The 15,648-nt window shown below is 35.3% G+C and overlaps 1 protein-coding gene across 1 annotated transcript in view; it reads right to left on the reverse strand.

The window, feature by feature from the left end:
• Nucleotides 1-1,078: 1,078 nt before the first annotated feature.
• LOC124845496 (structural maintenance of chromosomes protein 3-like) overlaps nt 1,079-15,648 on the reverse strand; it is a 32,701-nt gene continuing 18,131 nt past the window's right edge. Inside the window, exons 18-30 of the mRNA XM_088106092.1 lie at nt 6,884-6,971; nt 6,649-6,799; nt 5,782-5,932; nt 5,473-5,664; nt 5,214-5,397; nt 5,059-5,129; nt 4,833-4,984; nt 3,882-4,050; nt 3,406-3,552; nt 3,036-3,128; nt 2,579-2,753; nt 1,636-1,827; nt 1,079-1,413 (exon numbers count right to left, since the gene is read on the reverse strand). Of these exons, the coding sequence (XP_087962218.1) occupies nt 1,637-1,827; nt 2,579-2,753; nt 3,036-3,128; nt 3,406-3,552; nt 3,882-4,050; nt 4,833-4,984; nt 5,059-5,129; nt 5,214-5,397; nt 5,473-5,664; nt 5,782-5,932; nt 6,649-6,799; nt 6,884-6,971 (1,764 nt within the window). The 3' untranslated portion in view covers nt 1,079-1,413; nt 1,636. The remainder of the gene's footprint in view (nt 1,414-1,635; nt 1,828-2,578; nt 2,754-3,035; nt 3,129-3,405; nt 3,553-3,881; nt 4,051-4,832; nt 4,985-5,058; nt 5,130-5,213; nt 5,398-5,472; nt 5,665-5,781; nt 5,933-6,648; nt 6,800-6,883; nt 6,972-15,648) is intronic.

Consider the following 15,648-nt stretch of genomic DNA (forward strand, 5'->3'; position numbering starts at 1 on the left):
CTGCAATATAGATATATGTTAGTTAAAAGGATTACCAACCTTTGATACAACTTTTAGTATGCAAAATTACAACAATCTTATTCAATGCGTCTATAAATAGAAGTTTCATCGTAGAGAACAAATGAATAATAATCTATACAACAATCTCACGTACAATTACAACGTACTTCACATGAGCCATTGGTTCAAATATAAGTATTAAATAACATATTACTTTATAGAGATATAGAGAGTGTGTCATTGTAAAATCTTTATTTTGTGAAAGATATCTTTTAACAAAGGAGAGTATACTTGTGTATCCTCTCTTTTGATAATTTTAATATATCTTAATCAACTTCCTTTATTATTGTCAAAAGTAACAATAATAGAATATTCATACCAGAAGTGACTTAATTATTTAAAAGTGACTTGTGTATTCACATCTACCATAAAAGAAAAATTGTAGTAAATATAATAAGTAAAATCATTTACAAATTATAAAAAACTCAACATCGCTTAATGATTTAATGATGGGATGAACCAAAATAAAAATCAAATATGTTTATGCTTAGGCTAATATCCTTATATACACTTCTTGTTTATCACAAACAATTTCTGAAACCATATTGTAAATATTATAACCGATAGACATGGCACTACTTTACAATTAGCTTCGTACATAAATTAAAGAAAGAAGGTTCAAAAGTTTATTTTTGTAAAGATATAAGCATCATGCATTGATCAACTAGAAGGTACTCAATATTAGACTCTAAAACTAGTTATTATATAAGGTTATATTTTATTGCACAACAATTTATAGTTGAATATTATTGTAGAAAACATTTACTTTACTTTATCGTTGTAATCAAATTAACAATTTGATTAAATTATAACATTTTTATGTAAAGAGTGTATTTGATCGGTTTATTTGTACATGGGATATTTAAATATTTGGGATAGATAAATATAATAGAGTTATAAGTTCTTTTTCAGAATACATTTATTTAAAAGCATTTAATTTTCAATTTAATTTCTATTTTAAAGAAGAGACTTAAGAAGAATATTGTTTCAAATATTTAAAAATAAAAATGAATCTAAATATTTTCAGAAATTGATGGTAGATCTATGATTTAGGTTGATATTGACTAAATTATGAAGACCATCTACAGAGTTAGGAATAGTGTAATCATATTACATAAAGTACTTTTTCCCTAGGATTCGGAAAGGTTCATTGGAATCATGATTCACTTTCACATAATCGTAACTTACAACAGACAAGAATTGGCCAAGGGTTGGCCTCACACCAGCCACTACACGACAGACAAATACTAGGTCGAGGAATTTGAATGAACTTGAGTCTGCAATCTCTACAAAAACAATCTTCCAAAAGTGCCTAGTGTTGACATCTACTTCATAACGTGTGAGTGAAAGCACCTAAGAGCACATAAACACCACTTCAAAAACAGATCAAACATAACCGACTGAAAAGTTAGACGCTTAAAAGCCTTGTAATTTATCAATGAAAAGCATGCAACAAAGGTCATAAAAATGCAATTATTTTTAATAAGAGAAGGAATGACCCCAAATAGAAGTGGGGATCATAACAAACCCTAAAGTAATCATAAAGAGAAATTGTGGAAAAGTTATAAGGCTTACCTTATTCAGCATTGTGCGTCTGGTCATGCTCAATAAATTCCAATGCATCTTCTTTGGATACAACATTAACACGACTGACCCTGTTTTTATGTGTTACACCGTATATTTTGTCAGCAACTTTCACTAGCTCTGGGCGAAATGTTGTTGTGATAAATTGAGTGTTTGCTACGTCAGCCAAGCGACGAATCATATCTACGGATAGTTAAGAATCCCAAAAGGGACACGATATAACAGGAAATCTATATATGCAGTTCAGAAAGAATATCACAAGCATGGATTAATTTTTTAAATTTCAATAGATAAGAATCCCAAAAGAGACATGATAAAACCCTGAAATCTACGTGTCATTCAGAAAGAATATCACAAGCATGAATTAACTTTTTATATTTCAATGGCACCAGAAACACAGACAACCATAACAAAAGCTTTTTCTCACCAGAACCACCAAAACGGAGAGAATAGATACTATATATCATTATATGGCTTACATATACTTACTTGACATGATATACTAAATAGGGAAATTAACCCTAAAGGATACTCTTTTAAGATATGATAATAGATTTTCAAAATAATATAGGAGACGAATCATGTCTACCGAGATAGTTAAGAATAATTTGTAAAATAGGATAGAATGAAACGGAATCTAATGATAGTGCATTCCATTCAGTCCTAATAACCACTTCTTTTCCCTCCCCTCCAATTTAAGGGGACAAATATAAAACCACCTTTTATCCTAAATAAACATCCAAACAATTAAGTGACAACTTTATTCCACTCCATTTCATTGCATCCCATCCCATTTCACTCAGTAAAATGTCCACAGAGTTCTGAATTGAGCCACTTTTTCAATGGAAGATGAGGTATGCAGTCAATAGAGATGGATGAAATGCACAGGACCAATCAATTGACACAATATGGTAGCAAACATAAATATGGATACTTCCAACAGCAGTTCTGTACTGTGGGTCCAGAGCTGCATCAATCTCATCAAATAGATAAAAGGGAGCAGGATCACATCGCTGTATGGCAAAGATAAGAGTAAGGGCAACAACAGTTTTTTGACCCCCAGACAACTGTTTCATGGACTGTGTTTCCCCTTGTCCAGTAAATGAGACCTGCAAGCAATAAGGAGACAAGAAATGTCAGAACTAAGATGCTATGTAGTTGTAATATAAGTGAATAAGGCATGGCTATCTGAATGTAGTATGATTCTGTCACATTTTAATGCAGTATGCTTCTGTCACATTTTAATGCAGTATGCTTCTGTCACATTTTAATGCAGTATGCTTCTGTCACCTTTCTTTGTCTGTTTAATGTACAAAACAAACCCACAAGTCTTCAGGTTGAAACATTACATTAATTTTCTTTTTAAAATGGCACAAAAGGAATACACTTGCCTTCACTTTCACTCCAATGTATTTTTCTACTCTCCCCTCTGGATTTGCTTCACGAGGACCATCCTCATCTTCATCGTCATCATGATCACCATCCTGAGGGAAACAGAATTTAATACAGAAATACCACAGTTATATCAATTACGATAACTAAATGACCTTTCTGGAGAATCCTCACTATTTTGCAAAGCACAACGAAATAAAGCAATAATCAAGCACCACATTGAAACAACAGAATGAAAATAGGACATGAAAACATAAAAAAGAACAATGGCACTAACTTTTAAACATGAACAAACAGAACGAGCTATAAAGCACTACTTTTTCCTATGCAAAAAAGAACTTAATGTATAATTCAAGAACCATCACAGACCTTCTTTTTCATCATAACCAGATGACCATGGCCACCCTGCACAAGTTCAGAAAATACTTCCCGAAAATGCCTAGCAACACCTTTGAAAGTGCGTTCTATAGATTCGTCCTTCCGCTGATCTAGCACTGATATCAGCTCCCTAATTTTCTGTAATTATTCAGTTGGTCAAAGAAGTTAGTAATGCATGATACAAAATAGCAAAAAATGAAAAACTTGGCAATGGAATCAGTCTGATGAGCAAAATCAAGCTTGAAACCAAATAATACAAACATTCCTAGGGGATTGGTAAATAAAACCTACTAAAGAGGCACAAAAAGAAACAACAATGATTTGAATCATTACAGAGCAGTGGCACCCAAATCATTTAGATAGCAAAGTGCAGAACTAAAAATATATGCTAGGCAGTGTAGCCATCAATTTTTTTTCTCTGGAAACAATTATAAAGGGCATTCATAATTGAAATCCCTGTAAAGTACCTCATCTCCTGCATCAAGTTCGGCCTGTCTTTTCTGAAGTTCTTCTCGTTGTTCTGTAAAATTTATATACTGGTCCAGTGCTTTCTTGTTTACATGACTGAACTGCTGCAATTGCTCATTGCACCTGTGCAGCATTTTGTGCAAATCTTTTATATTCCTTCGTCTATACCTGTCATTTGCAATGAGGAAAGGAAAAAAAATTAATTAACGGTAGCTAAAACCAAAGCATAAAGGAAGTGATATATAGCTACACAACTAGAAATAAACTGTAATAGCATCATATCCGCCAGATCCTCAAACTATCATGGTATAGAAGTCATGATTAACCCCAAGGAAAGACTGAATACCATTAAGTATAAAAAACGAAGTAACAAAACAATCCAGATAACGATTTTGGAAATTTGTTATGGACTTACTTGACAGTGAAAATAAGAAGGCTAAAGAAATTAATTTATCTTTTAGCTAATTCTTGTTTAGAACAATCCTTACATCACATACAAAAAGACTGAAAAGGTTACACCTAGGTGACAGATGCGTACTGAAAAAATAAGTTAAACTATCCTAACAAGTTAACCTATTAAAAAAAGCTAAACAATTCCAACGGACTTTATGCTCTTGTTTGTTCATAAGCTGTCTCCATGGCTGCAGGAGTTACTTCTGCCACTGCCATATTTAAAGACAATGAAGCAAAACGAATGTGTTCACTGGACATGTGTCAAAGCAGAATCTTGATGAGCACAAGACTACTTAAGAATGTGATAACATCAAATTCATTGTGGATGAAAATTGTCACTTTTCCTTACGCTGAGATATTGCTAATAAAGAGAATGGAGAGCTTTAATACTTTCCATATAACTGAACTGTCATTTTTTTAATCTTTTCATATCCCTCTAATATAATTCATCTTATGCACACAGAAAAGGGGAAAATACGATGAAAGAAAATACTTACGCCTCAAAAGCATCTGATGTCAATGGTCCCAGTTCCCTAATTTTCTTGGCATACTCTTCTTCTTTAGCTGCATATGTATTTTTTTTACTCAGCAATTGCTCTAATTCTTTTGCTTCTTCCTGAAGTTTCTTTTCATATTCGTCCTCCAAAGACTGCAGCCAACAGATTTCATCGTTGTTTCGAGCAAAATTACATACAACCAGCATCAAATTAAAAAAATCATTACCTTCAATTTATTCAATTCATCTTTAATCTTTGTAATTTGCCTCATTCGATCATTTATATTTTCAGCAACTCCTGAGGATGAAATTTGATCAGAAAAGGAAACATATTCAAGATATAGATAAAAGACTATATTGATTTAAAATTTGAAGAGCTTACTTCTAAGCTGCTCTGTTAAGTCATCAACCAACATTTTAGCATCACTAAGCTCCTGCCCCTTGGATTCAGCCTCACCAACCAGAGAGTCAGAATCCACGGCCGATATTACAGCCTCCAGCTCTTGTTTCCTTCTCCTAAGGTTAGTAGTAAGATTGGTATCCAGTTCTGCTTTCCTTGCTTCAGTCTGTTAAAATTTCAAGTCAAAATAATAATACTAACTTCAAAAGATTGTGAACACAAATACAATTGATTGAATAACCTCAATACGGTCAGTCTTGCAAGCAACAAGCTTCTCTTTAAGGTCTTTGATTTCAGGGTTCAAATCTGACAAGAGTTTCTTTTCCTCTGGTGTTAAATGATCAATTAGCTCAGTGCCCATCTCAGCATTTTTTGTTGCGATACTAGCCTTAAGCTGTTCAATCTGGTTCTGGACATCCCCAACAGACTTCTCCTACAAGCAATAAAAGAAAAAAGGTAAAACAAATAGTGAAAAATTCCTCAAGGTAACAAACAACCGAAAAGTAGCTCCCTGACAATAATTAAGTATAACCTAAAAATTCCATAACACCTTTTTTGTAAGTGCTTTAGAAATCAACTGCTTCTGCTTATTAGCATTAGCAATATCTTGCTTAAGCTGTTCTATCTCAGATTTGTCATGAGCACGCTTGGCATCAATCTTCTGCTGCTCAGCCACAAGTTCATTAATCTTTTGGTCTATCTGTAAGACTAATTCAGCAAAAACAATGGGAGGAAATTCTTTCATGACAAGGAATAGCTTAGGCATCAGAGAAGACATTCACAAAATAGAAATAGACATAACCCACATTGTCAGGACAAAAACAAATTGAGACTCTCCTGCAAAACTTTTAGCACAAGATGATGGAAATAAATCATAGAAAGGAAAAGTAACCATCATCAATAAATAAATAAATAATTAAAAAAAAAAGTTCTAGATAATAGAGTCCCAAAGAAAAATGCATAGTGCAGTAAAACTTAACTTTTGTCCCTGAAAACCCAGGTAGAGAATCTCATTATGGTTAACTTAAGCTTGACAAATTTGAAATAAAACAATTTTATGGACCAATCGCCCTTTACCCACTAAACATCTTACCTAAGGCATCAAGATGAATATGACATGCCCCAACAACCAAAAACAAATAACCAGAAAATTGGAATAAAATTACAGTGGTAAAACTGCAGTTAATCAGAGAAATAGGCATCATAACATAAATTAAACAAATGCAACTAAAGTTTCCTTTATACTCACTCTTGGAACTATTATTTCCGACCAAAATATGATCAGGTAAACCAGATAATTTGGATGTTCTTTCCTTTGTTTCATCAATCATTTAATTTGCAACTTATAAATAATGAGTTTTCACCTAAGAGAAACAAAAATTAAAAAATTAATGTAAATTTATTAACACAAAGGATATCCTGTAGATTAAATCTAACTTTCTCCAATTCCTCCTCTCTAATGCGAATAGTGCCTTTATTCTGCGTAATGATATTCATAAACCTTAATCTTGATCTTCGGTGATCATAAAATCCTCCAGTCATACTACCTTTCTTGCTTACTTGATCACCTGCAATAAGTTGGTGAGTTTGTCAGGGGAAACACAAGACCAGCCCAAATACAGAAGACAGACAATGAAAAGATGTAGGCCAACCATCCAGTGTGATGCAGTCCAGAGCATCAGTACGAGCAACCCTTGAAGCCACATCCAGATTTTTGCAGATGACCGTTCTCGCAAAAACCTAAAAGAAATATCACAAGTGACGTTAAGGGACATAAAAAACAACTGAATAGTTATGTATTAATATACTGTCATCCAATATTTTTCCCTACATCAGCATACATATGTAACTGTAAATCTAAGATAAACAAACAAGCAGAACAACATTACCTTCCGTCAAAATCCAGATCAATAAATCTATAAAATTTCTATAAAGGTGTTAAAATCCCATCTTGTGTATCTCACAAGAATAATTTTAATTTTCCCAGACAACATTTTGCACAAATCCCGGGCGATTGACCATTACATCAAAATGACAGAAAAATACATCTTATAATTTTACTAAAAAATATTAGTCTTGGTTCATGTATATTGAGTAACATATGTAGGGAGACATGAATCCCTTAAATGAATCTCAATACTTCAAAGCATTAGTAATTGGATTTTAGCCAAGGGATACCCTAGATTCATGAAGAAAAAAATACAATAAAAATTTATTAAAGATCAACTATTATTATTAATTAAAATGTTTACATAGACATTTTTAAGTTAACTGTGACATATTTTAATTTGAACATTACATAGATCGGCCCTCAACAGGTACCTTTGAATTTTCATCCAAATACAGAGTGATTGTATGAATCTATAAATGCCAAACAGGATGTTTGTCTAGTGAAAATCTAAAACAAAGGTGAAGAGATGAGTCTGATTGAAGCGTAATCTGGATCACTACAAACACCTGAAGCAGGTTCATAGTTAAGATAAGGCCATATCATTAGATGCGTGTGTTGTGTTACAGTAGGAAACTGTTAAGGAAGAAAAAACAAGAGACATGTGATGAATTCTACATCAAATTTACACACAGGTTCTTATTCATAATACGTCGATCCGATTCATAGTTACAATAATTTACATAAACATGTACAACTCAAAATATCTCATAAATATCTTTTACAACTATTTATATAATGTTTACAAACTGTATGTATACCAAGCCTATTAAATATATAACTAATGCAAAAACCTCTACCACTTTGAGAGAACATATGCTAGATCATTTGAATTGACAAATCCACAGTCATGTCTCCAAATAAGAACTTTCCCCTAAATAACATTTTATCTCAATGTGTTTGGTCTAAAAATTAAATATTGGGCTTAATACAATATGAAGGCAGCTTGGTTGCCACATGATAGCCATATGCAAAACTTCGGAAAACCTTAGTTCTTAGAGCAACCTATTTGAGCCAACATAGTTTGAAAGTATTTACACATTGTAACAAAGGCAGAGGAATCCATTAGGGCAACACAACCAGGTTATTTAGCCACTCTGACACAGATAGGTGGACAAAGCAAAGTTTATAGTGCGTTTTGTGGAAAAGTCAAAAATTTCATCCTACATTTTGTAATACTTTGGGTAATCATCACCTTTTGTTTCTAGGAAATTATGCCCTATGCTTACATTCTTACATGGTATGAATGATTAATCTTATATCCATAGTTATGTTGACCACAAAAGTACTATAGCAGATAGTGAATGATTAATGTTCTAATTTTTTTTTAAGATAAATCATTTTAGATTGCTTACTATATATATATATATATATATATATATATATATATATATATATATATATATATAATAAGGTGTAAAATATGATATAAAAAATAAATAATAAACAAGTAATAAAAATAATAGGAAATGCAAAAAATAATATATATATAGTTTGTTGTTATTTTGTTTATTATTTAATGTTTAAGGATTTAAATAAATTTTATATACTATATGTTAGGATATTTATCCTATTTTATCATCATTATAGTGTGTCAAGGGTTACCCTATTTATCATGATTATATTGTGTCTAGGATTACCCTAATTATCATGATTATATTGTGTCTAGGGTTACCCTATTTATCATGTATTTGTGTATCAATTTATTTTTATAAATAGAAGATTCTGAGAGGGATCAATCAAGCCCTCTAGAATTATTTTACAGTTTCAATCTTAAGTTGGTATTAGAGCGGGTCGATCCCGCTCTGGTTTCTGTCTCGTAATATATATCTGTCCGGCGCCAAGTTCTTCGTCGCCCGCCACTGTCCGCCGCAGCCTGCCGCTGCCTGCCGCCGGCCACCGTCAACCGTCGGCCACCGTCGCCGCCGGCCACCGCCGACCACCGCCCGCCGTTGCCGGCCACCGTCGTCCATCACTGTCACAGTTTCCTTCGTCTAAACCCTTAGGGTTTTCTTGTTCCTCGCTAGTATTATTCGTCTTCTTCAGAAATGGCGTCTGGCAGTACTCTTTCCTTCTCTGGAAGTCCATCAATTACCTCCGAGAAGCTAAATGGAAAAAATTATCTATCATGGTCTACTGCCGTTGAAATGTGGTTCCTTGGCCAAGGGCATTATGACCACCTTGAGCGAGATGGAAGCCCTGTGCCTACTGAAAAAGCTGATCAGTGGAAACAAGCAGATTTCCAGTTGTGTGCCCTGTTATGACAATAAGTGGAACCCAAACTTCTTGTATCTTTGAGGGCTTTCAAAACTTGTCACTCCTTTTGAAAGAAAGCCCAAAGCATTTATGCCAACGATATTCAACGTCTCTATGACACTACAAACAAGCTTGCATCTCTTAAAATGACAGACCATGATATGGTGTCCTTCATGGCTGAAGCCCAATCTGCTGTCGAAGAACTTAGGATGTTTTTGGAAGTAGATCCATTAGAGGATATCAAAAAGAAACTAGACAAATTTTACATGGTGTTGATCCTTCGTGCCCTACATCCCAATTTTGATCATCTCAGAGATCAACTTCTAACTAGTCATGAGGTCCCCTCTATGGAAACATTGACCACTCGCCTTCTGCGTGTCCCGGTATCTCAAACTCAAGAAGCGCATGAACTAGTGGAACCATCTGTCATGGTTGCCACACGAGGAAGAGGAGGACGTGGCACTAGAGGAGGAGGACGAGGAGGTCGGGGACGTACTCAATGCACATATTGTAAAAGGATGGGTCATACTCAAGAGAATTGCTACTCCTTACATGGTTTCTCTTCCAAAACCGCCAATATTTCGAAGACTGAAACTTCCACTTCGAAAACTGAAACCTCCACTTCTATGTTTTCTGAGGATGAATATCAAGAGTATTTAAGGTTAAAGTCTAACAGCTTGGCACAACCATCTCAATCTCCCAATACATCAACAGCCTGCGTTTCTCAATCTATGGAATGTCAAAATTCATGGGTAATTGACTCAGGTGCTTCTGATCACATTTCTGGTAATACCTCTTTGTTCTCATCTATTTCCTTTCGAGAAAAACCTCATTTCATAACCCTTGCAAATGGATCTAAAACTTCTTCCAAAGGAGTCGGTCATGTTTCTTTGTCTCCCTCCCTCAATCTCAACTCAGTCCTTTTTGTCCCTAATTGTCCTTTTAATTTAATTTCCTTAAGCCAGTTGACTAAAATGTTAAATTGTTCAATAACCTTTGATCATAAATCCTTTGTTATACAGGAGCGTGGTTCGGGGAGACAGATTGGAGAAGGATATGAAGCTGGCGGATTATACCATTTTGGATCTCGTCCAAGGGTGTCTTGTGTTGCTGCTCCTAATCCTAAAGTGCTACATGATCGACTTGGCCATCCTCATTTGTCCAAATTAAAAAAGATGTGTCCTGAACTTAGTGGTCTCAAAACCTTAGAATGTGAGTCATGTCAATTAGGAAAACATGTTAGATCTTCCTTTCCTAAAAGGTCTCAATCAATATGTAATTCTAGTTTTTCCATCATCCATTCGATATATGGGGACCTAGTCGTATCTCCTCCTTTGGTTTTAGATATTTTGTTACCTTTATTGATGAATATTCAAGATGTACTTGGGTTTATCTTATGAAAAATTGTTCTGAATTGTTAGCTATCTTTACATCCTTTTTGAATGAAATCAAGAATCAATTTGGTCAAGTAATCAAAATATTAAGAAGTGATAATGCAAAAGAGTATTTCTCATCCTCCTTTTCTGTCATCTTGAGTTCCCATGGTATCTTACATCAGTCTACTTGTCCTCATACACCACAACAAAATGCTATAGCAGAACGAAAAAATAGACACTTGGTTGAAACTGCTCGTACCCTTTTGCTTGGTGCCCATATTCCTGTCCATCACTGGGGGATGCCATCTTAACTGCATGTTATCTTATTAATAGGATGCCCTCCTCCTCTCTTGATAATAAAGTCTCTTTCTCCATTTTGTTTCCTAATGATCCTCTCTTTCATACATCTCCCCGAGTGTTTGGCTGTGTATGTTTTGTTCATGACATGTCTCCAGGTCTAGACAAACTCTCCGCTCGCGTTCTCAAATGTGTCTTCTTAGGCTATTCTCGACTTCAAAAAGGATATCAGTGTTACTCTCCTGAAACTAAGTATTACATGTCTGCCAATGTCACATTCTTTGAACAGACTCCTTACTTCTCTCCATCTGTGGAGGATGTTTCTATCCTCCAGCAGGTCCTTCCTATTCCCATGGCTGAGTCAAATAGCTCCACTGTCTCTGTCATTCCAAGTCTTGATCACAATCCTTCTACACCTGTTTCTCCACATACTGAGATCATCCCACACAGGGCCCCAATGGATAGTCCACCTCCGCAAGACAATGGTGAATCTCCTACTTCAAATTCTTCTCCCTCGTCACCTCCTCCCACGCCTCCTGGTGCAAATGATTCAGCATGGCCTATTGCCCTCAGAAAAGGTACTCGTTCCACTCGGAACCCTCATCCCATTTATAATTTTTTAAGCTATCATCGATTGTCGCCCTCCTATTTTTCTCTTTTATCCTCAGTGTCCTCTGTTGTTATACCCAAGAATGTGAAAGAATCACTTGATCATCCTGGATGGCGACAAGCTATGATTGCAGAAATGCAGGCTCTTGACCACAGTAATACTTGGGAGCTGGTGCCCCTTCCCCCAGGAAAAAAGGCGGTTGGTTGTCGATGGGTGTATGCAGTTAAAGTTGGCCCTGATGGTGAAATTGATCGGCTAAAAGCTCGGCTTGTTGCAAAAGGTTACACTCAGGTTTATGGTCTTGATTATTGTGACACTTTCTCTCCTGTAGCCAAGATGACTACTATTCGTCTCTTCTTTGCCATGGCAGCCATTCGTCACTGGCTACTTCATCAATTGGATATCAAGAATGCCTTCCTACATGGTGATCTTGAGGAAGAAGTTTATATGGAGCAACCTCCTGGGTTTGTTGCTCAAGGGGAGTCTGGTATGGTATGCAAATTGCATCGATCTCTATATGGCCTCAAGCAATCCCCACGTGCTTGGTTTGGAAAGTTTAGCTCCATTGTTCAAAAATTTGGGCTAAAACACAGTGAAGCAGACCATTCAGTTTTTTATTGTCATTCTTCTCTCGGGAAATGTGTTTACTTAATAGTATATGTTGATGATATTGTCATTACAGGAAATGATGTTGTTGGAATATCTCAACTAAAAGAGTACTTGTGTAGACATTTTCAAACCAAGGATCTTGGAAGTCTCAAATACTTCTTAGGCATTGAAGTAGCGCAATCAAAAGATGGAGTTGTAATCTCCCAAAAGAAGTATGCTCTTGATATATTACAAGAAACAGGCATGATTGATTGTAGACCGGTAGACAGTCCCATGGACCCAAACCAGAAATTAAGGACAGAAGAAAGTGAATTATTCTCCGATCCAGAGAGGTATAGGAGGCTGATTTATCTCACTATTACAAGGCCAGATCTATCCTTTGCAGTTGGAGTGGTTAGTCAGTTCATGCAGACTCCATGTGTTGACCATTGGAATGCTCTCATTCACATTCTAAGGTATGTAAAGAAGGCTCCCGGGCAAGGAGTGTTATATGAAGATAAAGGAAGCATTCATGTCTCTGGGTATTGTGATGCAGATTGGGCAGGTTCACCTATTGATAGACGGTCTACAACAGGATATTGTGTTTTTCTGGGAGGAAACATTATTTCATGGAAAAGTAAGAAACAGAATGTAGTAGCTCGATCAACCGCGGAAGCCGAGTATAGGGCAATGACATCACTAACATGTGAACTTATATGGGTGAAACAATTCCTTCAAGAGGTTAAATTTTGTGACATCCATACTATGAAGATGTATTGCGATAATCAAGCTGCTCTCCACATTGCATCAAATCCAGTGTTTCACGAGAGGACTAAACATATAGAAATTGATTGTCATTTTGTCCGTGAAAAGTTGTTGACCAAAGAAATATGTACTGAGTTTATTGAGTCAAACGATCAACTCGCAGATGTATTGACCAAGTCATTAAGGGGTCCTCGGATTGAGTTTATTTGTTCCAAGCTTGGTACATACAATTTGTATGAGGAGAGTGTTAGGATATTTATCCTATTTTATCATCATTATAGTGTGTCAAGGGTTACCCTATTTATCATGATTATATTGTGTCTAGGATTACCCTATTTATCATGATTATATTGTGTCTAGGGTTACCCTATTTATCATGTACTTGTGTATCAATTTATTCTTATAAATAGAAGATTGTGAGAGGGATCAATCAAGCCCTCTAGAATTATTTTACAGTTTCAATCTTAAGTCTTTAAAACTATTATATTTCTTATTATTTTTGTTGTTATTTAGTTTATTACAGTATACTAAAATTAATTGTTCACATACTATAAGTTTAAAAGCAACCCATCTAAGATGTTGGACTCAAATTGAGGCCCGAAAATGAGAAATGAAAAAACTACATACTGAAAGACTAAGGACCCACAACCCATCAGTTATATTAGTTAGTGCCACACCCTCAAAGTGAAGCGGTGGTTCTGTGACAGAACACAGTGAAGGTCCACAACAGCATAACGGAGGTTGTTGAATGTCAGGCACAGCAGTTTATAGTTCGGCTTCATAACCACAATGCTCAAATACCCTTAGTGGCCCCACACTGCCACTATTGCAGCTTATCCAACCACAACTCCAAAAAGCAACATGACAGATTCTGTCACAGAACCCTGCTCCATCACAATGGTGGCCGCTCCAACAGTTATTGATAACATAGCTTATATCCACTGATGGACACGTCTATATTTGTTTATGCTTTAGATGTCAATGTCTAAGATCAAGGGGATAGTTATTTGGTCAGCCACATTTTTCCATGTTCTACATGTACCCTCCTCGCCTTAACCATTTGTTAAAATAATAATGTCTTTTAGGGGAATACACTGAAAAGATTCACCACCATGTGATGAGCAAACCATATAATAGATTATGACACTAACTTCAACCCAAAACCTTAAGGTTGCATTAGCAGGTCATTTTTTCTTATATGTTACTCAACTTCATTATTTCAACACATGTGACTTTAAACTTCTACTTAAGATTCCTAACAGTCTTCCCCTCAAGTGAGTTTGGTTTTCTTTACCACAGGTTTTTGCCAACACAGGACATGCTTGCTCCCACCAATTATCTCAGCACACTACCCTGACCCTAACTACTATTGACTTTTAGCACAACAAGACATGCATACCTCAATCTGAACCGGTCACCAAGACAAATCATCACTTCAGATACTGCTGTCAGATTTTTCTATAAGGATATTCTGAGAAGATTCATCACCAACGAGTCACGAGCAAACAATGTCTTTGTCAGTCTTTTTTTCTTTATATGTTACTAAACTTTCTTATTTCTACTCAACGCCAGACTTTTAACTCATTTTCTTTTCCGAACATAAAAAAAATTCAATGAAACAAGAAAAAGACATGGCACCTATAACCCACAATCACAAGAAAAAGTAGAGCTGCCTGGCTCACCACGAGGTTGGTCACTTAGTGAGCTAAGCCAACTCAGCTCACCTATTAGCGAGCTAAAAAAATTCGAACCCAGCCCGACCCACCACGGGTTGGTGGGTTAAACGAGTTGGCTCACTAGCTCACTCAATTATAAGTTTTTTTTAAAGTAAAAAAAATTATAATTTTTTTAATTCAAATCTAAATAAATTTCACTTTAAAATGATGTTAAACTCCAAAGACAATTCAAAATAAATAAAAAATATCATACAATTCAAGCGTAATCCAAAAACAAGGACAAAAGGCGAACAAATAAGTTTTTAATATTGATAATTTTTGTATCACTTGTCCATTTATAATATTAGAGTCTTCGAATAGATAAATTTATAATATTTTCCTCTCTTGAAACATCTTTTTTTTATTCTCATCTAAAATATAATAAAAAAAATGCTAACTAATAATATTAAAACACAAAATAATAAATAATTAAATTAGGTGGGTTGATGAGCCAACTCGGCTCACCACGGGTTCAATCCGGAAGAGCCGGGTTCTAAGTGAGCCTGGTTGAAAACTAACCCGCATAAAAAAAATTACATTTTTTTCAAACCTAATCCGGCTCAAACTCGTGGTGGGCCGAGTTGACTCGCGGGTTACAACCCATTTTGACAGCACTAAGAAAAAGCATGCCAACAACCACAAATTCTCACAATTCCAAAGCACAATCCTCTAGGAAATCAACTCAACTCATTAAGAGAATAACACATGGCACCTATAACCCAAAGATAATAAAAATCCTAGACAATTCCAATATAAAATTAGTTTCCTAAAGCGTATCCTAATGAAACAAAATTAAATACGAAATCCAACATGATAAATATTGTCCTAGGAGGCTAAGAGTAGGGAAGATCGCTTGAATAAG

The sequence above is a fragment of the Vigna umbellata genome, chromosome 2, assembly GCF_029865625.1.
Source record: "Vigna umbellata cultivar VRB3 chromosome 2, Vumbellata_1.0, whole genome shotgun sequence".
In the NCBI taxonomy this organism is placed as follows: Eukaryota; Viridiplantae; Streptophyta; class Magnoliopsida; order Fabales; family Fabaceae; genus Vigna; species Vigna umbellata.